Below are 27,903 nucleotides of genomic sequence, written 5' to 3'. Positions count from 1 at the left end.
TCACGGACGTACATGTGTGTTATCATCAATTACGTACATGTGTTTCATCATCATTTCCGTACGTATGTGTGTCATCAACACTTACGTACGCTTTTGTGTCATCATCACTTACGTACGCATGTGTGGTAACATCATTTAAATACGCATACGTGCCACCATCACGAACGTACATGTGTGCCACCGTCACTTAGGTACGCATGTGTGGTATCATCATTTAAATACGCATATGTGCCACCATCACTTACGTACATGTGTGTCATCATTAATTACGTAGCATGTGTGTCATCATCATTTACGTAAGTATGTGTGTCATCAACACTTACGTACGCTTTTGTGTCATGATCACTTACGTACGTATGTGTGTAATCATCATTTACGTACATATGTGTCTCATCATTATTTACGTACATATGTGTGTGTGGCTGCTTGTACTAGTCCAGGCTCAGGCTGGTCTCAGTGTGCTTGCATATTGAGATACCAGGCCACAGTTTAACATGGATACCCCATTCAGACATTGTATTGTCTTAACGCCAAGCCCCAGGAAGGGTAACAATTAGTACCATCTTTTAACGTCGCTTAATATGACGCGGCAAAGGGGTCTAACCCCCGACCTTCCACTCCCCATGCAGACGCAGTATCCACAATACTATGGAGGCAGCTGACTATGATGTGACCTGACGTTACAAGCCTTCACTCCCTGGACACCACTATAAGTTTAATATTAATCATTGTATGAAGAAATTAATGTAGCTTTAACTTGCTCTGTTTCATGAAAACAAATAATATTAAATCTTAAAGTATAAAATATTTGATCCACATAGATAACATAAATCATCCGTCAAGGCCGGAATGGGTGTGGCTGTTGTGATTGTTGGTTGTCCTGGGCTGGTTGTTACAAACACAGATCGATATCTGAAATGTACATCATTTGCCTAGTACATGCCATCCAGTCACGATAACGTTATCTGCATCTATCGGGGAAATGTCAGACGCATCATGTGAAATCGATTACACCGATCAGCGGGACACGGTAAAACAGGGGAGACGTCAGCTCACCAGCTTAGGTAGTTTGTTCATGGGCTTACTTGTGAACAATTAGGTTCACTGAACTGGTATCAGCTGGCGGGGCACAATTCCAAAGTCAGGGAATCTCAGTAATGTGGACTTTTGCATGTTATGGTGTTGGTGTCCCTTTGGTATGTTTTATCGCTGGAAAAAGAGAAAGGACATTGTTAGTGGGTGTGATGTGACAATGTTAGTGGATGTGATGTGGGAATGTTAGTGGGTGTGATGTGACAATGTTATTGGGTGTGATGTGACAATGTTAGTGGTTGTGATACGGTAATATTAGTGGGTGTGGTGTGACAATGTTAGTGGGTGTGATGGTGGAATGTTAGTGTGTGTGATGTGACAATGTTAGTGTGTGTGATGTGACAATGTTAGTGGGTGTGATGTGACAATGTCAGTGGGTGTGATGTGACAATGTCAGTGGGTGTGATGTGGAAATGTTAGTGGGTGTGATGTGACAATGTTGGTGTGTGTGATGTGACAATGTTAGTGTGTGTGATGTGACAATGTTAGTGGGTGTGATGTGGTAATATTAGTGGGTGTGAAGTGACAATGTCAGTGGGCGTGATGTGACAATGTTAGTGGGTGTGATGTGGTAATGTTAGTGGGTGTGATGTGACAATGTCAGTGGGTGTGATGTGACAATGTTAGTGGGTGTGATGTGACAATGTTAGTGGGTGTGATGTGACAATGTTAGTGGGTGTGATGTGACAATGTTGGTGTGTGTGATGTGACAATGTTAGTGTGTGTGATGTGACAATGTTAGTGGGTGTGATGTGGTAATATTAGTGGGTGTGATGTGACAATGTCAGTGGGTGTGATGTGACAATGTTAGTGGGTGTGATGTGACAATGTTAGTGGGTGTGATGTGACAATGTTGGTGTGTGTGATGTGACAATGTTAGTGTGTGTGATGTGACAATGTTAGTGGGTGTGATGTGGTAATGTTAGTGGGTGTGATGTGACAATGTCACTGGGTGTGATGTGACAATGTTAGTGGGTGTGATGTGACAATGTTAGTGGGTGTGATGTGACAATGTTAGTGGGTGTGATGTGACAATGTTAGTGGGTGTGATGTGACAATGTTGGTGTGTGTGATGTGACAATGTTAGTGTGTGTGATGTGGTAATGTTAGTGGGTGTGATGTGGTAATATTAGTGGGTGTGAAGTGACAATGTCAGTGGGCGTGATGTGACAATGTTAGTGGGTGTGATGTGGTAATGTTAGTGGGTGTGATGTGACAATGTCAGTGGGTGTGATGTGACAATGTTAGTGGGTGTGATGTGACAATGTTAGTGGGTGTGATGTGACAATGTTAGTGGGTGTGATGTGACAATGTTAGTGGGTGTGATGTGACAATGTTGGTGTGTGTGATGTGACAATGTTAGTGTGTGTGATGTGACAATGTTAGTGGGTGTGATGTGGTAATATTAGTGGGTGTGAAGTGACAATGTCAGTGGGCGTGATGTGACAATGTTAGTGGGTGTGATGTGGTAATGTTAGTGGGTGTGATGTGACAATGTCAGTGGGTGTGATGTGACAATGTTAGTGGGTGTGATGTGACAATGTTAGTGGGTGTGATGTGACAATGTTAGTGGGTGTGATGTGACAATGTTAGTGGGTGTGATGTGGGAATGTTAGTGGGTGTGATGTGTCAATGTCAGTGGGTGTGATGTGTCAATGTTAGTGGGTGTGATGTGACAATGTCAGTGGGCGTGATGTGACACTTTTAGTGGGTGTGATGTGGGAACGTTAGTGGGTGTTATTTGACAATGTTAGTGGGTGTTATGTGACAATGTTAGTTATTGTGATGTGTCAATGTTAGTGAGTGTGATGTGACAATGTTAGTGTGTGTGATGTGACAATGTCAGTGGATGTGATGTGGGAATGTTAGTGGGTGTGATGTGCAATGTCAGTGGGCGTGATGTGACAATGTTAGTGGGTGTGATGTGACAATGTTAGTGGGTGTGATGTGACAATGTTAGTGGGTGTGATGTGACAATGTTAGTGGGCGTGATGTGACATTGTTAGTGGGTGTGATGTGACAATGTTAGTGGGTGTGATGTGACAATGTTAGTTGGTGTGATGAGACAATGTTAGTGGGCGTGATGTGACAATGTCAGTGGGTGTGATGTGTCAATGTCAGTGGGTGTGATGTGACAATGTTAGTGGGCGTGATGTGACAATGTTAGTGGGTGTGATGTGACATTGTCAGTGGGTGTGATGTGGGAATGTTAGTGGGTGTGATTTGACAAGTTAGTGGGTGTGATGTGACAATGTTAGTTGTTGTGATGTGAAATGTTAGTTGTTGTGATATGACAACGTTAGATGCTGTGATGTGGGAATGCCAGTAGGTGTGATGGTAGACATGCTAGTTGGTGTGATGGTAGAAATGCTAGTAGGTGTGATGGTAGACATGCTAGTTGGTGTGATGGTAGACATGCTGGTCGGTGTGATGGTATACATGCTAGTCGGTGTGATGGTAGACATGCTAATCGGTGTGATGGTAGACATGCTTGTCGGTGTGATGGTAGACATGCTAGTTGGTGTGATGGTAGAAATGCTAGTAGGTGTGATGGTAGACATGCTAGTAGGTGTGATGGTAGACATGCCAGTAGGTGTGATGGTAGACGTGCTAGTTGGTGTGATGGTAGACATGCTGGTCGGTGTGATGGTATACATGCTAGTCGGTGTGATGGTAGACATGCTAATCGGTGTGATGGTAGACATGCTTGTCGGTGGGATGGTATTCATGCTAGGCGGCGTGATGGTAGACATGCTAGTTGGTGTGATGGTAGACATGCTAGTCGGTGTGATGGTAGACATGCTAGTTGGTGTAAAGATAGAAATAATAGTTGATGTGGTGGTAGATATAATAGTTGCTGTGATGGTAGAACTGGTATCTGCTGTGGTGGTAAAATTTTTAGTTTGTGTAATGATATGAGCTGTGTTGGGTACGAAAGGAAATGTTAACTGATAAGATGACGTACGGGAAAGTTAAGCGAGTAGAGAACGCAATGTGATTAGCCGTGGAGTTGCATGGCTTCCCGTTCCATGGCGTGGCATAGTATGGCGTGGCAAGGCGATGCGTCGCGAGGCTTGTCGGATTGAATTAGTTTTTTGGTGTACCGTAGCTTAGTGCGTTACTATCTTCAAGTATCTCGCAAACCATCCTGTGCTAATGATTATTATCACGCTGCCTCTTAACAGAAAATTTTATTAAGGATCTTAATCACTTAGTAGAACTTAGTACGTATACGCCATGTATTTCTGATGTACACAGAAAATAACTTGACATCTGGGGATCAATACGTATAATATTAATCTGCATGTCATAATACAGGTTACACAGGCGACATTCGTCACAAACATGTATGTATGCATGGGCCGGAAAGTATAGCGATCTTTATTTGAGCCAACGGTATCCTGAATAAAGATTTTCAACTGTTATGGAATATGCTTAAATCCGTCGAGAATTCCATGCCATTGCGTCACTTCCGTACAGCTATCCTCACCGGTAAATTTTAGGAATGGTATCGTATATTATACACCACTGTTAATATTGTCAGCAGTTGGGATTCCATCTATCCATCAAGAGAGTTGGGTTTTACAGCAATGCAGTAAAGTTACACGGAATGTGATATTAAAGTTGGGAGGAAGGCAAAAGTGGGGCATATCATGGATGTAGGTCAGTGTTTTTCAGTAATGTTCTACACTTGTAAACTGTTGCACCGCACACTGTTTAGCACAATGATGTGCATTTGCCCAAAATAACAAATAACTATTCAAAGTGTTTGCATTTAGAACATTTTATTTTGAACGTGCAATAATCTTGCCTGTAAGTGTATGATATCGACACTCCTTTAAATGACATCGCTTGTCGTCATGGGAAACAGTTATCTCTAATCAGATGTACACTTTATTTCACCATCTTACCATGTCACCATGCTCCGGGACATCATCTAACATTCAGATAAGAACGTCATACAAACTCTGGAAAAACTTGTTATTATATTGTTAAATCACAGAAATACAAGGTAAAATTATGAAAGAATAGTATAAATATTTTTTAACAGTATCAAAACATACTATTATAGCAACGTAAAATGCTTTGCTGACAATATGATATTATATTTACCAAACCATATGATAAATTCGTGAAACTATTATTAAACAGAATCAAATAATATTTGATAACACCATTATAACGTATGGTCACAGGACAAACTATTTGATAACAATATGATAACATTGTAAAGCCTTTTGAATATACATGTATGATTAAACCATGTTGTTAAATCAAAATTTAAGCAATCAGATAATACTGGTATAAAAACAGTTTAGACAATACCTAATAAGTCGGCACGATAACATATTTGTTTGAAGCTGAAGATCAGCGTGGCAAGTAGATACAGATTCACTGGTGATTCACTGGTGGTTTGTCCTTACTAAGAGCCACAAAGTCACTGACAAGTCGCCCCAACCTTTCGTTCATATTCTCATACATTTCACTTGCCTCCTTTCTAGTCTCGTGAAGTGTTGTGAGAATTTCGTGACGGAAGGTAGATATGTCTTGCTTAGTGTCGTCTTCATCACCTTAAATGAGTATTTGTTGAGTGTTAATGCATTCGGTCATTGACAAGGGTGGGGTCAACAGGATGCAGTCATTCAAAAGAGTGAGATCACTAGGAATCAGTCATTCACAAGAACGAGGTCACTAGCATGCAGTCATTGACAAGAATGAGGTCACTAGGATGCAGTCATTGACAAGAATTAGGTCACTATTAAGCGGCAATAGACAAGAATGAGGTCACTAGGAAGCGGTTATTGACAAGAATGAGGTCACTAGGATGCAGTCGTTTGTAAAGACTGGGTCACTAGGATGCAGTCATTGACAAGAATGAGGTCACTAGGATTAAGTCATTGACAAGAATGAGGTCACTAGGAATCAGTCATTCACACGAACGAGGTCACTAGCATGCAGTCATTGACAAGAATGAAATCACTAGGATGCAGTCATTGACAAGAATGAGGTCACTAGGAAACGGTCATTGACAAGAATGAGGTCACTAGGATTCAGTCATTTACAGATATTAGGTCACTAGGATGCAGTCATTCACAAGAATGAGGTCACTAGGATGCAGTCATTCACAAGAATGTGGTCACTAGGATTCAGTCACTCACAAGAGTGAGGTCAGTAGGAGGCAATTATTCACACGAATGAGGTCACTAGGATGTTGTCATTTACAAGAATGAGATCACTAGGCTGTAGTCACTAGGAAGCAGTTATTCACAAGGATGAGGTCACTGAGATGTAGTCACTGTGAAGTCATTCACAAAGTTGAGGTCACTAGGATGTTGTCCCTTGGATGCAGTCATTCACGGCTATGCCATCAGTAGGATGCCGCCATGCACAAAGATGCAGTCAGTAGGAGGCAGTCATTCACAAAGAAGTTTAACCGCCGTCATATATCTGGAGTATTGGTGAATGGTGCGTTAAACAACAAATAAACACACAGACACATTCACTTTGATGTAGTAATGCAAGCGGGGGCTGTAAGATGGAGACAGTCATTACCAATATTGCAGTCACAAGGATCCAGTCATTCACAAGGAAACTGTCAGTAGGAGGCAGCCATTCACAAACATCACCAGATTGCAATCACGCACAAACATGCGGTCAGTGGGATGCAGCCATTCACAAACATCACCAGATTGCAATCACGCACAAACATGCGGTCAGTGGGATGCAGCCATTCACAAACATCACCAGATTCCAATCACGCACAAACATGCGGTCAGTGGGATGCAGCCATTCACAAACATCACCAGATTGCAATCACGCACAAACATGCGGTCAGTGGGATGCAGCCATTCACAAACATCACCAGATTGCAATCACGCACAAACATGCGGTCAGTGGGATGCAGTAATTCACAAAGGTACATTCACTTGGATGCAGTCATGCACAAGGAAACTGCCAGATGGATACAGTCATTCACAACAAACCGTCCGTATGCTGCAGTCATGAATAACGATGCAGTCACTTTGATGCAATCATTCACAAGGATGTTCTCATTAAGACGTACCCACTCACTAAGATGAATTATCACTGACCAGGATGCAGTCACTTGCATCCCTCTCACACTTACCATCCCCTCGCTGCATGTCGAATAGGTAGCGATGAATCACCCTGTGTATCACACGCTGAAAAAAAACAGGTACAGCCACTAACCACAAACAATCGCATGACAAACTGATACATTCATATCAGTTAAACACTGCTGTAACAAACGCGTTGCTACTGTCATAATACATGTACCTATCCAATACGTACACAAGAGAATCACTTAAGGAGGTACATCGGACAACCTGCACTACACTCAAGAAAACTGGCGTTTCATCGATCAATCGATCGCGATCGGATGGGATCCAGTCTGCATCCGATCTCCAACGAAAAACCGACTGATGTCCTAGCGACTAACTTAAAAAGGGTATCATTAGTTACAATAATCATTCAAATACTGTAATTAGCATTTGCAAGGTGATAACCATTCAGCAAACGTCAATCAACCTGTCCCCAAAGTACTTTAATCTACCGACATGTACTTTAACCGATTCTGCTTGCCTTCCCACAACTCACGGTGTCCCTACCTTGTAGGTTAGTTTGCCGCTCGCGAAACTGTCTACTGTGTAATTGCGGACGAGAGTGTTGGACAGCCCTATGCGGAACGTCTCGATGCCTTGACCGGGGTCCTTTACGTCTTTAGTACCAGTCTTCATAGTGGGTCGACGGCCCTGTCACGAACCCACACTGATAAGTTCGTCTGTAGTGTTGTTTGTTTGTTTGTTTGATTGATGCTTAACGCCGCACTCAGCAATATTTCAGCTATATGACGGCGGTCTGTAAATAATCGAGTTTGGACCAGACTGTCCAGTGGCTGATGTCATGAGCATCGATCCATGCAATTGGGATACGGTCACATGGATCAACCAAGTCAGCGTGTCGCCTCTAACGGCAAGCAAGTGTTGTTGAACCAGGATCTTAATGGGGCTGTCCGTAGCGTGCTTCTCATCCTAGAGTTCAATCACGTTAAAGGTAATAGAAAACGTATCGTTGACGCCATAGAGTCACTGGATTTTCTGGTTCATCGATCACTTGATTGTCTGGTTTGTTTTTAGGTCTCCGTCACTTGGCGGGAGTACTGCTGTGCGGAGTCAGGCAATGAATACTTTCTCTTTTATGCAAATTGCTTACACTTTTCGCCAACACTTGGTGTCATCACTGATTTTCAGTAGTTCATTCATATAACTTATAAAGCTATTTTACTCTTTACGCAAGTGGAAACTGTTTCGGCGGGTAATAGAAAACTGGTTATTTCTCTTGCATTGCCAGTCTATATTCCCTTTCATCCAAAACGACGCCTTGTGTTTATAGTAGTGATTGTTGAAGTAGTGAATAGTAATGCATTAGTTTCATTCTTTAAACCCTCCACCTTTTCAGTCTTTAAGCTCTCAAAGTTGATGCTGCAACCATTTTTCACATTCATCTTAAAAAGCAGACAGCTTATAGATCAGTTGTATTCTCAACCAAAGGCAGTGTTTTTTAATTATATTTTTATTATATTATTTCGACCGACCGCCCTGCTGAAGCTGAGCATGAAGATGAGAAACACTAATAATAATCATCTTAATAATCATAAGCACGACCACGATGATGTGATAATAGACATAATAGATTTGTGAGAATGATGATGAATTATGATAAATTGATAACAAACGACTAATGTCCAACGAAAACAGCAGTATGATGATATGTATAGCCATAAGTGTTGGCAGTCCTACCGGTGTGGTTGTATGAGTTTGAAACATCTCAGCGTCCCTGACTCTCCCCTGGTACATGGGGGCAGGATCGTCCTTGGTAGTGAAACAGTCCTGAATGCGGCGGAAGTGACCGAGCAGGGCCCTGAGTGAGGGGAAAAGGTTGAAGGGGACGGGCAGAACGCAGTCTCCTTTTATGTATTCCATGTACAATTTGCTGCGGGCGAACTTCCACTCCGTGTCAGCTTCCGACTGTGCGAACAGAAACCAGCCAATATTCTTGTAACCATTACTGAATTAATATATAGTGAATTAAAAAAATCAAAAAATACATTTTGGGGGGAAATACTGTAGTGTTCATTATATTATTTTTCTACACAAGCAAAGATCTTACAACGCTGTTGCTTTCAATATGCATTAACTCTGTTTAAAGAGTTAAATGTTGATTCTTTTTCATTTTTGTATGTGGCCTTCAACATTTTTAACACTATTTATAGATAAATGTTTCGCCTACACAGTCATTGTTTTAAGAGGATTAATATAAATCATAATTATAAGACACCCACCCTTATTTATTAACGCGTGCAACCACCATGCGTGGATCACCAGTTCTTTATGTACTGACTTCCCTAACTTCGTTCTCTACAAAAACACATGACGAATCTTTATTTATGGTGACGTCATGAATATCTATTGATAGAACCTGGTTCCTGGCATATCTTGCGTGGCGTCATCTTAGTGACGTGTTGCTTCTATTCCTTTTCGCTATCTGGAGTATCAAATTTAACCAACAGACATAGTGGTATTTTTCCACACAGACGGACGCAAACACACACACACACACACACACACACACACACACACACACACACACACACACACACACTTTTTTTCTAATTTCTGGACCGGCACCTGGATGTGGGTCACATACTGCTAACTGCGGCGTCAAACTGTATGCTTTATAGTAAAAGTGTGTCGCTTGAAAGCAAACTACAATTCTTAAATTACATGAAACATATCATTCCAGCATTTTAGTTGCTTTGAATATTTTGAATGAGTCGGTTTCGCTCGGTTTAGTTCTTCTGCCTGTACATTATGCATTGCCGCTTTAGTCCCCTGAGATAGGCTAACAACACGTGGATTGTCTCGCACCATAGTGTAGGACGCGCCAGTAAAATATATAAAATGAGGCTGAAATAGTAGGACATACAGCAAGGTTTGAATAGAAGTGAGCAGAACGTATGGTTCCATCATACTTTGATGTGCATCCATTGTATGTTGATGAAGACAAAAGAGCTGTCAAATATTGATGTCAGATTCCAGATGTCAAAGATGTTATTATATGCTGCTATGGGCCTTCTATATTGTTAAAATATAAAGGTTTTTAATATTAAACATAGTGGTAACAACTGGTTATCGGTTTTATCTGGGACCAGCTGTGTGTTCAAAATACCTGAAGGTTTTTGTGAGATTATTAATGAAACTACAATTAACATAGGAACAGGACTAACATGAAGCTATCCATGAATGTTCTGGATAGCCGGCAACCAGAAGTTTGATTGATAATAAACATTAAATAAACTACGTTGTTTTCCTCTTTCCTCATTCGAAGGATGAATTACGAATGACGGAAAACGTGCAAACTTTTGGTTGCCATGACTAATTCTTGCATAAGCAAATTATTGACGAGGAACTTTCAGCAACAATGTCATTTGACACACATATAATGGACTATGTGAAGCTCGTGGTGCACTTATCGCAACCTTAGGGTCGCACCAGGCAGACAACAAGGAACACAGGGGAGGGAGGGGGAGGTGAAATGTGGTTTAACGTCGCAGGTAAAGATTATTGCACTTATATAGCGACGTGCATGGGGGATACGGGTGGGTGGGGATGGGGGGTGGGGGCTACTTGTACTAGTCCGTATTTTACAGTGCAAGACCCACTGAGATACCATGCCGCAGTTTAATATGAATACCCTACTCAGACACAGTATACTGACACCTAGCCGACCAAGTCCATGTTTTAGCCCTTTAGGGCAGGGTAACAACAAGTACCATCTTTAACGTCTTTTGGTATGACTCGGCCGGGATGGAACCCAGGATATTCCTCTCTACGGACGGATGCTCTAGACCAAGGGGGATTCAAGGAACACAGAAATAACTGAATTTGTAAAGTTTCTGAGCATGAATAAAGGGAAGACGAGTACCTCATATTTGACTTATTACTACTTTGTGAATGTTGCCAGGTTGTTGGGGCTGATCATGAATACACGGGAGTCTTTTATGCTTTAAACAAAACACAAGTGTAATGCTGTGATTAGTACCGTCGCATTTATCTTTCTTACGTGGAATGGTCGTTTCAGTAATCTGAATAGCACGCATGTGGTCGGACGCAGTACTTACCTTGAATGACCCGTGAAGATCCGGGTTAGGATTTGTCTTCAGCAACCCATGCTTGTAGTAAGAGGTGAAAATAACGGGATCTATTATGTAGATCAAAGTTCATTGTGTCAAGCACTGGATTGTCTGTTCCAGACTCGGTTATTTACGGACCGCCACCATAAAGCTGGAATAATGCTGAGTACGGCGTTAAACAACAAACAGACGAAAATTACCTGAATGATGTCGAAGGATCGCGTCATCATGGCAATCAACATGTTGAGCAGGACGATGACGATGGCGATGTTGTAGGCCCCGAATATCCAGTATCCTATGTTCTGAGTGAAAATATTTTGGAATTCACCAAGTTCAACTGCCGTATTGTCCGTTTGTCCGAAAGTTGCCCAAAACACCGTCATAAAGGTTTGATTATGCCTGAAAATGAAACACATTACATAAATTCGTTCAATAAATTCAATTATTCAATATAATTTTATATTTTGATACTAAACAAAATGTATCACACACTAAATACATTATGGAGTAAAAAGGATTCATGATTGGAAATTTCAGTAAAATTTCACTAATAGATGAATGATTCTGTATGGTTGAAAAGTAGCTGTCCAGGATGCGCTATCAGGCTGTAGTAAATATAACAAACTATATCAAATTACTCTGACAAATTCAAACCGGTGTCCTGCTGTTCAACCAAGCTTTTCTAAGAATGCTCTACTTGCGTCGCGTATACGTACAGGCCAAAGTGTTTCTCGGCCTTCGTTGTGATGTTGTGTGGGCGGAGCTCCCAGGCTTTGCGTGTTACAGGTGGGTAGTACCAGTACAGGTTGTGGAGGCCCACGTAGAAGGCCATGAACAACACCATAAATATAACCACGAACTTCAAAATATCCTGACGAAAAATTGGAAAAACTTCAGCGACAGATCAAGTTTTTTCACATATTTTACATACTCCTATTTTCCAACATGACAGATTACCAAACATTGGACAAGAAAACAGTAAGATCAAGTGATTAGAAATAGACAAACCAGCACCAAAACGCTCAAAAAGTTGTCGTTAGAATTCCTGACACACGTAACGTTAAAGGTAAGAAAGGTAAGTATTTCAAGAAACGGCTTAGGGATCAGGTTCTGGTCTCTTTGAAGGAAAGGAATCTGAGTTTCCACAACAGATGTTAAAACCCCGTTAATCCGAGCTCCATTTATCCGGGAAACCCGTTTTGGACGATACTATACACATGTATATTGTATACTGAAGGAGCATTACGGTGTATCCATTCCATCTTGACAACTTCCCCTTCAAAAAGCCCAAGTCCGGTTTGAGAGCATTTCACAGTGTACATCATGTACCAATATACATCTACATCAATATGATCGGATTCCAGTTGAAGAAAAGGATTTAATATTTACAATATACTGATCATTGCAATACAAACCGTGGCCATCCGGGCAAGAGAGATCTGAAGAGGACCCAGAAGTTCATCAGCTGGGAAGATGTAACTGATTCGAGTGAAGCTGATTATATTGGCTACAGCAAACACGGCCTCCATCACATTCTCTGGGTCGTATCTGTCCCAGTAGTATCGATCTGTTGTGGAAAATGTGTATATCACCTTTCAGCACATCAAGGTATACGGTTGCATTCGTCAAGCTCACGCTGTACATTGTAGTACATGGACTGCAGATCATATTTTCACACACTGATTTATTTATTCATTTTAGCACCTAATTCTGTTTTAAATAATCATTTTTATAAACTCATATCAGAAGGTTTCACTGTCGGCAGTGCAAGAGTACAGGGACAAGGTGAAAAATATAAGTTAAATTGGATAGTCTGATGATCTTGAACGTAAGAGTGTCGACGCTGACAGGCTGAAACAAAATTTCACCCGACCTGCTATGGAAGGTTCGTCACCTCCTTATTTTCACTGGGACAACAACCAGAAGGTAACGGGACATAATCAACCAGTCGCAATCCCCCGACACACCTGTTGTCAGTAAACAGAGATCTCCTTTCACACTCCCTATTTGTACTGATCGCATCCTCTCTGTGTGTAGATCACACCCTCTATTTGTATAGGTCACACCTCCTATCTGTATGGAGATTTCCAACCTCTATAAACCAGTAAAGATCTTCCAACCTACCCGCTATCAACCAGTAGATATCTTCCAACCTACCCGCTTTCAACCAGTAGAGATCTCCCAACCTACCCACTATCAACAAGGAGAGATTTCCAACCTGCCCACCATCAACCAGTAGAGATATCCTAACCTACCCGCTATCAACAAGGAGAGATTTCCAACCTACCTGCTATCAGCCAGTAGAGATCTCCCAACCTACCCGTTATCAACCAATAGAGATCTCCCAACCTACCTGCGATCAACCAGTAGAGATCTCCAAACCTACCTGCTATGAACCAATAGAGATCTCACAACCTACCCGCTATCAACCAATAGAGATCTCCCAACCTACCTGCTATCAACCAGTAGAGATCTCCCAACCTACCTGCTATCAACCAGTAGAGATCACCCAACCTACCTGCTATCAACCAGTAGAGATCACCCAACCTACCTGCTATCAACCAATAGAGATGCAGCTGTGCCTCCGTCTGTCGTTCGGAGAGGGCGTGCCAGGATGTTTCGTGTGTGAAATATTCCAGAGAAATCTTCACCTGCGCACAATTCATACATTTCGAGTAGAACACTCATCCCATGTCTATTGTTTTATAAACCGAAAGACGGGTTCCTAGTATGAAACCAACTATAAACATGTCAGATGTAAGTCAAACTATCAAAACATATGACTGGTTAGGTCAATCTGACATGGTTGCGCTGCTCTGGCGCAATGCATTTCTGAACTTCTAATAGTACCCTACACAGTTGTACAATATATAACGTCAATGCAAGAGAAAAACCGGTCTTGTGTATCCGTAGTGGCTGACTTCTTGTCTTCTTCCAACAAGGTGATTCTTGAGACACAAGGAAGCCGTAATAACACCATTGTTCATCACTGTTTTCATGTATGGCCTTTACAGAATTCAATACATAAACATCAAAGGACCGACACATATTTACATGTTAAACCATTTCCTGACAGTTGCTTAAGGAAGTGCCTAAACAGAAGCATGTCGAAGTTACAGTACAATAGATGCATGTATAATTTGTTTTGAAAATTGAAGTATCATGAAATTTAAATGCTAAATAAGTGAATGAATGGATATTTTACGGTTTGAGTGTGTGAGATGCAAGTTTACAGAGCATTTATTATACCGGTATTTATGTATAATATAGAATATTAACAACGTTGAGCCAATTTGTATATGTATAGTGAATAACTGGTGCCGAGTAGAACACAAAGTGTGTGAGTTTCAGAGAGAAAAGTGCGAGAAATATATCAGTTTGTTCCCAAAGTACATTAAAATGGTAAGCACATTATTGGAATAAATTAATGGGTCCTTCTTTCATGATTCTCTAAGGTTATAGAACCTGATCTAACAACAGGGAGGTCAAACTGAAAATCTCTAGCCATGATTACTCTTTGATTTGTTAAAAAAAAAGAGATGATATCCCACTTCTGCATCTGGGCACAGGGTGTGGCGACACTGTATGGTATGTTATGTTGAGGGATAGTCATGCAGATGTAGTTAGGATTTCAGACAGTTGCTGGTAATTATAAGAGAGTAACTATACCGTGCCTACATATGCATATGGGATTGGTTGTGCATGAGACATGACCCGTGGCTGTCTGATTCGTGTACAGTAGCAATGGGTAAGTCGCATCAGAAATGCATGTATGATATAGCTGTTGAGGAAATCTGTAAACTTTCTATCCATACTAAAAACCCAAACATGTATTTATCTTCACAGTCTTGTTCGTCTCAACATCTCATTTCTTCAGGAGTTTAATGTCGCTTTGATAGTGGTTCAGCTGTGTGAGTGTATCGGATGAATGTGTAAGTAGACGTCCATTACTTATCTACACCTACACTACTGTTTGAATATGTGAGTAATTAAGCAGATTCTGCTTACAGCTTATGATAAACACAGAAATCCACTGTTTGAAGTTGTGCGATTCACCTTGTGGACTGTCACCAGTTTCAGGCTGGCCCAGGTGATATACAGCACAATGACGGCGGTGTCCATGTAGTTGAAGATGGAGTCGAAGTAGCCGGACATGCCGCTCTTGTAGAACTCCTGAATCTCTTGACATAACAAACCTAGGACACATAAGGGCACAATCAGTCTAAAAGTCCAGAGCTATCAAGAAATGGACAGAATGTATTTTAACTTTCGCTAGGTAGAAAATGTGGAAATCAAGAAGAATTACCTACTTTTTTCCATTGAGTCATGCTATCGGTAACTCAGGTTACGATATTTAAAATTTGAAACCGCTTCAGATAAAGTATTACATAGAGCCAATCACCCAGGAACACCATACACTTTTGAATGTCTTCGATAGCCGATTGATCCACATGATATTTCCGTAGAAGACGATATGCTCATCTGTTTTCGCGAGCACCTGGTGTCCTCAAAACAACTTTACCGGGATTCGTGAGTATAAGTTCTGAACTTTATCCTTCAACCTTCTTGTGCAGGTAACATCAGAGACCATATAATAGATCTATTATATGGTCTCTGGTTACATAGAAATGCAACTACCGTTATGACGCTGCCGTTTTGAATTTACACCTGCATTAAATATTGGCTATTACTTCCCTCAATAACGTTTAAACAGTGGGTGAAACATGTTTTCAGTCGCAATCCGCATTACTCCTGTATTGTAACGAGTCTGTTAGTAATCGAGTCTGGTTGAAACAAACCATGGATGATTACACGAACAACGACCCACGCCGCAAAACTCTGAACGACAACATGTGCTAGGATAACTGATTCTAGGCTAGTATCATCAGCTAATTGTCACAGCAGGGGTTCATGGCCGGCGTTGGCGCGCTTAGCATCTTGGGTATTTCACTATCTGGGCGAAGACAATTGTGTTTGTTACAGATTGCCCTGTGTTTTAACGTACATTACTTATGCACTGTGATTCTAAGACAAAACCAAACGGAAACAATGTGAATACTCATTTATGTAAGGATTACGATTGCCGCCCCACCCACCCCCCCCCCCCCCACCCCCCCACCCCCCCACCACCCCCACACACACACCCCGACCCCCGACCGCACCCCCACGGTGCTACAACCAATCGGAACGATTACCTGCCAACCACAGTCCGATGAGAATCTTCATGATCTCAAACTCGGACGACCGCACGGCAAAGTCACAAAGCGTCTCATCCGTGCAGTTCGGGCTGAGATAGTGGGCACTGATGTTGAGTAGTGGGCCATATGACGTCAACAAGCGATCAGTTGGATGCTCGAGGGATGCGACGAGAATGAACATGAGAAACAGAGCCTGTGAGATCATCCTCCCAGTGAACTTCACACACGGAGAGCGGAGGATTCTAGCAACCTGGGGAGGGGAATCAACATTACCCTCGATTGTCCAGTCCCGCGTTCCACAAAGCGACCTTAGTGCTAGCTCCCATACAGTAACACAGATTTACGATACTCGTAGTAACTATGATCAGAGACCATCTGGTCTCTGCTATGATCGCTTTGTTGAACATGATCCTGGTTCCCGACCCACATGGCAATCTTTGTTCTGCAAGTTTCGAAAGTCAACGTTAAAGTATGGGAGTTACTATCATATTAGTGCTAAGATCACTTTGTCAATCGGGGTCCAGGTAACTAAAAGCATATTATAGCCCCTTCGATTTTGATCTATCGTGAGATTATCGTTTTATTACATCCTTAACACGCAACATTACTACAAAAATAGTATTACATGTACCAAGTATTACTTAAATACTTAGATCTAGCTTTTATCAAGTAAACAAAAAGCCAATTAATGTTTGAATTTTCATACCGTTTACTTCATCTCAATGTTTTATACATGTATAACCAAACTTTTGAAAAATACATATGGTTCCCCGGAGGTTGAATACATCATATGTTACTTACCCTGGAAGAGGGAGCTGTCCAGAGGATGACGGCTAACACAGGGTACAAGATGGTCATGGACAAACCCAGCAGGATCCTCAGTAACCAGTTGGTGCTCTCTAACGGTCTCACATCGCTATACCAGATACTCACTAGCGTCTGCTGACAGCTCGGATGTGCAACGAACTGCAGGAAAAACGTGTGCCTTTAAAAAAATAGCACGTTCAATAGCCCCCTTACCCGTGAAGATCCGGGGTAGAATAGGTCTTCAGCAACCCATGCTTGTCGTAAAAGGCGACTATGCTTGTCGTAAGAGGTAACTAACGAGATCGGGTGGTCTGTCTCGTTGACTTCAAGTTGGTTGATGCATGTCATCGTATCCCTATTTTGGTAGATCGATGCTCATGATGCAAATCACTGGATTGTCGATTATTTACAGACTGTCGTCATATAGCTGGAATATTGCTGAGTGCTGCGTTGAACAACAAACAAACAAATCAATAGCTCCCTACCTCCCGTAAAGTGTTACCGTGACCAAGAAAGTTGTCGTTTAATGCCGCCCTGAACAGTTACTGTAGTTCAAATGGAACAATGGGCAAACGCGTCATGTTATTGTCATCCTTAAGAGGGCGCTACCGACCGTATTTTGGAGGCGAGTCAACTAAGTGAATGTCGTATAACTTCATGAATGTTTAATTCCTTGTCATATCCCCCTCATCTACAGATATATCGGTCTGTACGACTATGTTCTGTCTCAACAAGGAGGTTATCTACAGATATACCGGTATTTACATGTACGAACATGTTCCGTCTTAACAAGGAGGTTATCTACAGATATACCGGTATTTACATGTACGGACATGTTCCGTCTTAACAAGGAGGTTATCTACAGATGTACCGGTATGCACGACTATGTTCTGTCTCAACAAGGAGGTCATCTACATATATACCGGTATGTACATGTACGAACATGTTCCGTCTTAACAAGGAGGTTATCTACATATATACCGGTATGTACATGTACGAACATGTTCCGTCTTAACAAGGAGGTTATCTACATATATACCGGTATTTACATGTACGGACATGTTCCGTCTTAACAAAGAGGTTATCTACATATATACCGGTATGTACATGTCCGGACATGTTCCGTCTTAACAAGGAGGTTATCTACATATATACCGGTATTTACATGTACGGACATGTTCCGTCTTAACAAGGAGGTTATCTACATATATACCGGTATGTACATGTACGAACATGTTCCGTCTTAACAAGGAGGTTATCTACAGATATACCGGTATGCACGACTATGTTCTGTCTCAACAAGGAGGTTATCTACATATATACCGGTATGTACATGTACGAACATGTTCCGTCTCAACAAGGAGGTTATCTACATATATACCGGTATGTACATGTACGAACATGTTCTGTCTCAACAAGGAGGTTATCTACAGATATACCGGTATGTACATGTACGAACATGTTCTGTCTCAACAAGGAGGTTATCTACAGATATACCGGTATGTACATGTACGAACATGTTCTGTCTCAACAAGGAGGTTATCTACAGATATACCGGTATGTACATGTACGAACATGTTCTGTCTCAACAAAGAGGTTATCTACAGATATACCGGTATGCACGACTTTGTTCTGTCTCAACAAGGAGGTTATCTACAGATAGCCCGGTATTCACCTTTTTCTCGTTGAATTCTATAGCCAGGTGAATTCTCTCCAAAGGGGCGAACGTCTCTTCCTCTTCCTCATCTTCACCTGCAACCTTGTTCAAGATGACCTCTAGTTCGTCATGACATCTGACCTTATCCAACAGTTTGACTACGAACTCGCTCAGCTTGTCGGCCAGGGATAGATACTCTGTCTAGAAGTAGAGTGTATTCACTACAGTCATCAACACGAAATATATAAGTTGAGAACGTTAACGCTTGTGTGTTTGGAATGGAAAATACCCAGTATGAAGAAAAGATTTTGCATTTCGCGAGCCTTGGCTTTTTAGTCAGGATATAGGCTTTTTATCATCCCAAAACACACAAGCGTGATAAACTCTTTAATAAAATGCCATTTTAAAACTGTATCGTGGAAAAAGTATTCTCGTCTCTCACAAACGGCAGCTGAAGATTGCAAGGTTACCTGTGTTACCAATGTTACCTAGGACGACATGAGTACAATGTGTGAAGCCCATGTCTGGTGTCCCCCGCCGTGATATTGCTGGAATATTGCTAAAAGCGGCGTAAAACCATACTCACTCACTCACCTAGGATGTGAGCGGTTTCCTCCCAAAATAGCTACGTGCCAAAATCACAACCGCCTAAAACAACAAAGTTAATGGTCCAGTGGGCAGGTAATACCTGCCTATTCCCGTTATCCTTAAGTGGACTAGTCTTACAACATACAAATACAAAAACACCGAACGATTAAAATAAAATGATTTCTTCATGAGTCAGAAGATATCCTTAATTTAATTAGTTTAAATGCGTATATTTGAAACCCAAGCATGATGGTGAAACCAAAATTTAAAATCATTTACAAACTCGATAAATTTGACATAAATTTTACTGACATAAATTATCTATGTAAATAATTCTATAAAATCAAGTTAAATATAGCAAAAGGATTGTAATAGTATTACGGAATCACGATGCATTACCGCTGTTGCCATGATCATGTCCGTTTCATCCAATCGATGATGTAACGATCCATATTGTTCTTGTTCATAATTATTAAAACCGAAAGTTGCTTATTTAAAAAAAAATATAGAAGAAACATGAGTACTTTATTTTCATAAGCGAACAAAATATTATGATTTTTATTAAAAAAGTGATAATATTATGAAGAAAATATCGGACTGCATACCGTACATAATTCAAATATGTAAATCAATGCAAAACCAATCCTCCAAACACAACAATGTGCTATGCAAAAAGTGGTATACGTCCACGGCACGTTTGTCTGTAGCAATTGCGAAAAAGTGAAAAACAATTGCCGCTTGGGGAGCCGAAACTACACGTGCAATAAGGATATATACATAATACAGACTGCAGACATTAGACATGCCAAGAACAGACACAACCAGGGTAACTACGCCAAATGAAGACCAGTAAGTATGTACTTTGCATCTCCGGGATCGAATCAGCGAGGAATGCCTTTGCGCATATGGTTAGTCGACAGACAGTGGCCAGGCAACCCAGGGCTCGAGGAATTAGGGCTTACAGACCTTACAGGGGACAGTTATTGACAGCGCAACATGGTCGTCAGCGTTTGAGATGGACCAGGACTGTACGTCGTTGGCAGCGATGTGACTGGCAGAGGGGTCGTCTTCACTGATGAAAGCCCGTCCTGTCTGTTCAGAGCTGTTTACCGCCGAAGGGGAGAATTTGCGACATGTTGCGTTTTGGAGGTCGTATCGTATGGTGGAGGGGGTAAACCAGTGTGGGGAGGAATTTGTGGGGCAGGTGTGAACTCCACTGGTCATCGTTAACGGACATTTGACAACTCAGGCTTACATGGATGACATTCTTCGTCCGATTGTCCTACCATTTCTACAACAGCTGCCACGTGGTGTCCTTCATCAGCATGACAACGCCAGACCTCATACACCTTGAAGCCAACTACGTCAACGTGTTGCCGTGGCCTGCACGCTATCTAATCATGTCACCCATAGAACTCTTCTGGGATGTCATGGACAGTCGTGTCGTCTTCTACAGCGACCACATCTTAACATTTAAACTTGATTGATTTAAAACTATTTTAGTAAAGTTTCTTTTGGACACCAGTTTTACGTTTGTATTATTTCAAAGATATTCTATACAATATCACATCAAGTTGTTGTTACAATATTACTATTTTTGTTTGAACAAACCAACATTAATATGAGGGCATCCTTCTAAGCTTAACATCTCGGCTCGTTCCTTTCCATCTAATCCCTACTCCTGGACTATTCCACTATATCAGTGGGGACTTTGCCTTTGTTGCTTTAACAACGTGTCGTTATTTTGACATGTAGTTAGTATGGCATCTAGTTGTTTTGGGAGAAAACGCAATAATATATTACGTCTACATTGAATTTGCTTCAATGAACGGTTGAAACATAACTACACAGGTTTGTTTTAGTTCAAACGTCCTAACGTGAGCACAAATTTTAAGCATGAAGGTTTTTCTGCCTACTAATCGACGTTAAAAAATATCGTTGAAGTGTTCCTGTTAATACACGTGACCTGGCCTTGTGCTCGTCTATCTTTGTTATTTATAAGCGTTACTCTGAAGTGGCGGTGGGGTAGCTTAAGTAAATTATCCAAATTCATCTCACGTACCTTGTAATATTTCTCTATCTCTGCAATATTCCTTAACTCTTTAGCAAGTTCGAATGCTCTCAGAATGGGGTCCTTACTGGAAAGGGAAATAAAGGCTTCACTACTGAGGCCTCTATATGCATTGAGACGAGTCTTGGCCAGCCTCAGTTGATCAAACTGTCGCTTATTGATACAAATCCGACAGTTACAGAGGTATGCGTGAGGCGTAGGGATTGTCTCCCCTTGTCGTATCAGCATCTGCACAAGCTGGAAATGGTTTCGTTTGGCTGCCAAAATAAGGGGCGTGGTGTCGGCCGAGAACTGAGAGTCTTCATGGCTCTGACTAAAGAAGTAGTCGTCATCGCCATGACTTAGTGTCCGCTTGTCCTTAGTTGTGTGGCTCTGTATTAGCTCAGCCATCTGGACGTTGCCGCTATTGATAGCTAGAAGGAGAGCCTCGCGGACGCCGATGCTGCTGCAGCGTTCCAGGAGAAGCTCAACAATCTGCAACATATGTCAACATAGGGCACAGTGATGCAGAAACATAGCGATCAACATAGCGATCAACATAGCGATCAACATAGCGATCAACATAGCGATCAATCACGCGTAAATAAGAATTGTGCATTGCCAGTGTGTAGTGGAACTGATACACCAACATAGACATCAGTGAAGGGAAGGGAAGACGTGTGTATTGAGGGTGTATAGTTGAACTGATACACGTACATAGGCATCAGTGAAGTGAAGGGAAGACGTGTGTATTGAGGGTGTATAGTTGAACTGATACACCAACATAGACATCAGTGAAGTGAAGGGAAGACGTGTGTATTGAGGGTGTATAGTGGAACTGACACACCAACATAGGCATCAGTGAAGTGAAGGGAAGACGTTTGTATTGAGGGTGTATAGTTGAACTGATACACCAACATAGGCATCAATGAAGTGACGACGATTGTATTGCCAGTGTATAGTAGAACTGATACTCAACATAGGCATCAGTGGAGGGAAGGGGGAAAGTGTGTATTGACAGTGTATAGTGGAACTGCTACACCAACATAGGCATCAGTGAAGGGAAGGGAAGACGTGTGTATTGCCAGTGGATAGTGCAACTGATACACCAACATAGGCATCAGTGATGTGAAGGGAAGACGTGTGTATTGCCAGTGTATAGTTGAAATATACGCCAACATAGGCATCAGTGGAGGGAAAGGAAGACGTGCGTATTTGCCAGTGTATGGTGGAACTGATACACCAACATAGGCATCAATGAGGGGACGGGAAGACGTGTGTATTGCCAGTGGATAGTGGAACTGATACACCAACATAGGCATCAGTGATGTGAAGGGAAGACGTCTGAATTACCAGTGGATAGTGGAACTGATACACAAACATAGGCATCAATGAGGGGACGGGAAGACGTGTGTATTGCCAGTGGATAGTGGAACTGATACACCAACATAGGCATCAGTGATGTGAAGGGAAGACGTCTGAATTACCAGTGGATAGTGGAACTGATACACAAACATAGGCATCAGTGAAGGGAAGGGAAGACGTGTGTAATGACAGTGTATGGTGGAACTGATACACAAACATAGGCATCAATGAGGGGGCGGGAAGACGTGTGTAATGACAGTGTATGGTGGAACTGATACACCAACATAGGCATCAATGAGGGGACGGGAAGACGTGTGTATTGCCAGTGGATAGTGGAACTGATACACCAACATAGGCATCAGTGATGTGAAGGGAAGACGTCTGAATTACCAGTGGATAGTGGAACTGATACACAAACATAGGCATCAGTGAAGGGAAGGGAAGACGTCTGAATTACCAGTGGATAGTGGAACTGATACGACAACATAGGCATCAGTGAAGGGAAGGGAAGACGTGTGTATTGCCAGTGGATAGTGGAACTGATTCACCAACATAGGCATCAGTGATGTGAAGGGAAGACGTGTGTAATGACAGTGTATAGTTGAACTGATACACCAACATAGGCATCAGTGAAGGGAAGGGAAGACGTGTGTATTGAGGGTGTATAGTGGAACTGATATACCAACATAGTTATCAGTGAAGGGAAGGGGAAAAGTGTGTATTGACAGTGTATAGTGGAACTCATACACCAACATAGGCATCAGTGAAGGGAAGGGAAGAGTGATTGAGTGAGTGAGTTGGGTTTAACGGCGCTTTTAACAGTATTCCAGTTATATCGCGGCGTGTCAGCTTAATGTGGGATGAAAGCCCGAAGTGATGCAGGTCTCGGACGTTTTCCACTTCGGTGAAACCCACGAGCACGGGTATGGTGCTGACAAACCTAGAAACATAATCGGGGCGAACCGAGATTCGAACCCACAATCATAGGTTTCTGGCGTGCCCAAGGGACGAGGGAAGGGAAGACCAGTGTATTAAGGTGTATAGTGGAACTGATACACCAACATAGGCATCAGTGAAGGGAATGGAAGACGTGTGTATTGCCAGTGGATAGTGGAACTGATACACCAACATAGGCATCAGTGAAGTGAAGGGAAGACGTCTGTATTGAGGGTGTATAGTGGAACTGATACAACAACATAGGCATCAGTGAAGGGAAGGGAAGACGTGTGTATTGCCAGTGGATAGTGGAACTGATACACCAACATAGGCATCAGTGATGTGAAGGGAAGACGTGTGTAATGACAGTGTATAGTGGAACTGATACACCAACATAGGCATCAGTGAAGGGAAGGGAAGACGTGTTTGTTGCCAGTGTATGGTGGCACTGATACACCAACATAGGCATCAATGAGGGGAAGGGAAGACGTGTGTATTGCCAGTGGATAGTGGAACTGATACACCAACATAGGCATCAGTGAAGGGAAGGGGAAAAGTGTGTATTGCCGGTGTATAGTTGAACTGATACACCAACATAGGCATCAGTGAAGGGAAGGGGAAAAGTGTGTATTGCCGGTGTATAGTTGAACTGATACACCAACATAGACATCAGTGAAGGGAAGGGGAAAAGTGTGTATTGACAGTGTATAGTTGAACTGATACACCAACATAGGCATCAGTGAAGGGAAGGGAAGACGTGTTTGTTGCCAGTGTATGGTGGCACTGATACACCAACATAGGCATCAATGAGGGGAAGGGAAGACGTGTGTATTGCCAGTGGATAGTGGAACTGATACACCAACATAGGCATCAGTGAAGGGAAGGGGAAAAGTGTGTATTGCCGGTGTATAGTTGAACTGATACACCAACATAGACATCAGTGAAGGGAAGGGGAAAAGTGTGTATTGACAGTGTATAGTTGAACTGATACACCAACATAGGCATCAGTGAAGAGAAGGGAAGACGTGTTTGTTGCCAGTGTATGGTGGCACTGATACACCAACATAGGCATCAATGAGGGGAAGGGAAGACGTGTGTATTGCCAGTGGATAGTGGAACTGATACACCAACATAGGCATCAGTGAAGGGAAGGGGAAAAGTGTGTATTGCCGGTGTATAGTTGAACTGATACACCAACATAGACATCAGTGAAGGGAAGGGGAAAAGTGTGTATTGCCGGTGTATAGTTGAACTGATACACCAACATAGACATCAGTGAAGGGAAGGGAAGACGTGTGTATTGCCAGTGTATAGTTGAACTGATACGCCAACATAGGCATCAGTGGAGGGAAAGGAAGACGTGCGTATTTGCCAGTGTATGGTGGAACTGATACACCAACATAGGCATCAATGAGGGGACGGGAAGACGTGTGTAATGACAGTGGATAGTGGAACTGATACACCAACATAGGCATCAGTGAGGGTAAGGGAAGACGTCTGTATTGCCAGTGTGTAGTGGAACTGATACAACAACATAGGCGTCAGTGAAGGGAAGGGAAGACGTGTGTATTGCCAGTGGATAGTGGAGCTAATGTAGAGTGAAGGACTGGGGAGGCCTGAGTGTTGCCGGTGTATGGTGAAAGCCATCGGCATGGATATGGCAAAAGTAGAAGTAGTAGAAGTAACAGTTGTAAAACACAATTGTGGGAATAGTAAAAGTGATTGAAATCAACCATGACAAATATTGTTTATTTATTAAAAAGCAGTAACTGTAAAGATGAATTGTTTGATAGGTTTTACTTAGAAGTTGACGGATGAGAAAGTAGAGACAATATGTGGATAACAACTACTTTATTTACTGTAAAGGCGACGTTTCTGTATAGATCATTATACCTTTGTCAAGCAAGGCTGGGCATGTTTTAGGTATTTCAATTCAAATGCCATATTTCAAATTCTGATTCAGCTTTTGACTTCTGTACACAATGTATGGGGACATGCCGGGTAATGTCAAGAGCGTAATAGGTTCATAAATTCAGAGAATTCGAGGTGTGACTTCATCTTTGACATATTGTTTGGCCCGTGATGACCAATTTGCAAAGCCATGTCACCAGAATCAGTTATTAATTTCAAAATCAATAATTCAGCATATCTATAGACAGTTCTATTTGTTGATGAGATATGAATTTCCCGCGACAGAAAGTAGCACAAATATTTTCAGTCTCCGCATGTAAGCTGGCAGAAATTTTAAACACCTCGAAATGCTCATTTTGGAAGGACAAGTAATGAATCACTCTGACCTCCAGGTGTTCATTCCGAACAGCAAGCCGAAGAGGGGTTCTCCCCAGCGAATCACTATAGTCCACTGAGAATCGTAAGTCCGACAGAATGGCACGAACTGTTGCTATGTCGCCTGAAGCACATGCGTTGGAGAAAGCGCTTTCCACAGTCTCCAGCTGCAGAAGAATAACGTTTAATATCAGCAACATGTGGATACAGGTAGAGATTATTGCTAATATATATTATTTACAAAAGCATGTCATCCTAGAAGGGACAGTGTCGCGTTGTAGCCATTTGGTAAAATAAAAATAATATTATTCACAGCGTGACAATGCGACAAATAGCCAAAATGTAGCGTTGGCTGTTTGATTACTTTTGACACTTTTTACTTGTTTTTGTAAGGGCGACAACTCGACAATGTCCCTTCCAGGATTCCATACAAAACCGTTTGACTATGAGTAAACGAAATGTAATGACACCTCGTTAAACCGGACGTCTTCATTCCCAGAGACACCGTCTGGATTAACGAACGATGGGTAAGGAGTTATTTGCCTTTAGAAACATATGGGCGTTTCCAACAAGGGTAGCCTAGTGGTTAAAGCGTTCGCTCATCACGCCGAAAACCCGGGTTCGATTCCCTACATGGATACAATGTGTGAAGCCCATTTCTGGTGTCCCCCGCCGTGATATTGCTGGAATATTGCTAAAAAGCGGCGTAAAACCATACTCAGTCAGTCAGTCCAACAAGATCGTTCGGAATGAAGGGTTTCTGGAGTAACAAGGTTTCACTATATATGTAGAAATATAGCCATGAGCCTTGGTGTTTCATTTCAAATTCTTGACAAAAACATTTTGGATTTGTTGATTTTAGAGATTTTATCGTAAAAAAGTGTTGACAAATCTTTTGTCTAGCACAAGAAATACATTGTTGCAAGAAGTTGTTTGGAAACATATTTAGACTGATTGTTTTAAAGAAAAGATAAAACGATGCCCAGTCTCCATACTTAATCCCCAGAACATAAAATATACAGCACGCATGCCTGTCACAACCCCGGAATGAGAGTGTAGAGATAGATGCCAATCACAGTTGTGAAGAAAATATATGTACTTACCGACCGTTTACCGTCCATGGTTGGATTTAATTGTGAGTCATTCCACTTAGAGGCAGCAGCGAAAACGGTGGTCACGCCATTGGGAATCTCGCTGCTTACATCCCGCGACATATCTGCAGTTGTCAATTGATACTTTCTATATTCATGATCCAAGTTACTTCTGTGCCGAGGACCTCATGGTCAATATCCTCAGAAAGGATAAGTATTAAATCAACGTAATGGTGCTTTGCAGCAATTTACCTTAAAGAAATTCATCAATTTCAACTGTCAAAGTTTCGAGTGTTGTGAAGCAATGGTTCAGAGAACGTTTCACTCACCTTTGTTTTCCATGTTCGAGAGTTGCACGAGATTTGAAGGCAATGGTTCAGAGAGCGTTTCACTCACCGTTGTTTTCCATGTTCGAGAGCGCCATGATGATTCCGAACCGAACTGAACAACATCAGTCCACATTATGACAATACTGGTTTCGGACAAACGTCACCTGACCATCCAAATTGATTCGGTTTAGAAATGTCAAATAGTTAAGGATTATGCATTTTATATAATGCCCATTTCGCTAAAATTAGGAAACATCAGAATAGTTTCTGTTGATATTATATTACGCGCAT

The 27,903-nt window shown here is 41.9% G+C and overlaps 1 protein-coding gene across 1 annotated transcript; it reads right to left on the bottom strand.

The window, feature by feature from the left end:
• Positions 1 to 4,866: 4,866 nt before the first annotated feature.
• On the bottom strand, positions 4,867 to 27,755 carry LOC124138946 (short transient receptor potential channel 3-like). Its single transcript, XM_046505864.2, has 16 exons — positions 27,613 to 27,755; positions 27,296 to 27,408; positions 26,204 to 26,359; positions 21,618 to 22,100; positions 18,986 to 19,168; positions 17,305 to 17,469; positions 16,501 to 16,753; positions 15,362 to 15,501; positions 13,857 to 13,956; positions 12,721 to 12,872; positions 12,022 to 12,176; positions 11,506 to 11,704; positions 8,913 to 9,140; positions 7,722 to 7,865; positions 7,220 to 7,274; positions 4,867 to 5,663 (listed from the first exon to the last, which is right to left on the bottom strand). Exons 1-16 carry the CDS (start codon positions 27,743 to 27,745, stop codon positions 5,485 to 5,487), a joined length of 2,838 nt encoding a protein of 945 aa, XP_046361820.2. The 5' UTR covers positions 27,746 to 27,755; the 3' UTR covers positions 4,867 to 5,484.
• Positions 27,756 to 27,903: the final 148 nt, after the last annotated feature.

This window comes from Haliotis rufescens, unplaced genomic scaffold (assembly GCF_023055435.1).
Source record: "Haliotis rufescens isolate VD_foot unplaced genomic scaffold, xgHalRufe1.0.p SCAF_19, whole genome shotgun sequence".
NCBI lineage: Eukaryota > Metazoa > Mollusca > Gastropoda > Lepetellida > Haliotidae > Haliotis > Haliotis rufescens.
Note: the sequence above shows the minus strand (reverse complement) of the source record. Positions and strands in the feature narration are given on the sequence as shown.

Coding starts and splice junctions, on each gene's coding strand:
- LOC124138946 (XM_046505864.2), bottom strand. CDS start 27,745: ATGTGGACTGATGTTGTTCAGTTCGGTTCGGAATCATCATGGCGCTCT. Junction 16,754..17,304: donor GGACAGCTCCCTCTTCCAGG/GTAAGTAACATA, acceptor TCCCCTCCCCAG/GTTGCTAGAATCCTCCGCTC. Junction 5,664..7,219: donor CGACATGCAGCGAGGGGATG/GTAAGTGTGAGA, acceptor TACTCATTTAAG/GTGATGAAGACGACACTAAG.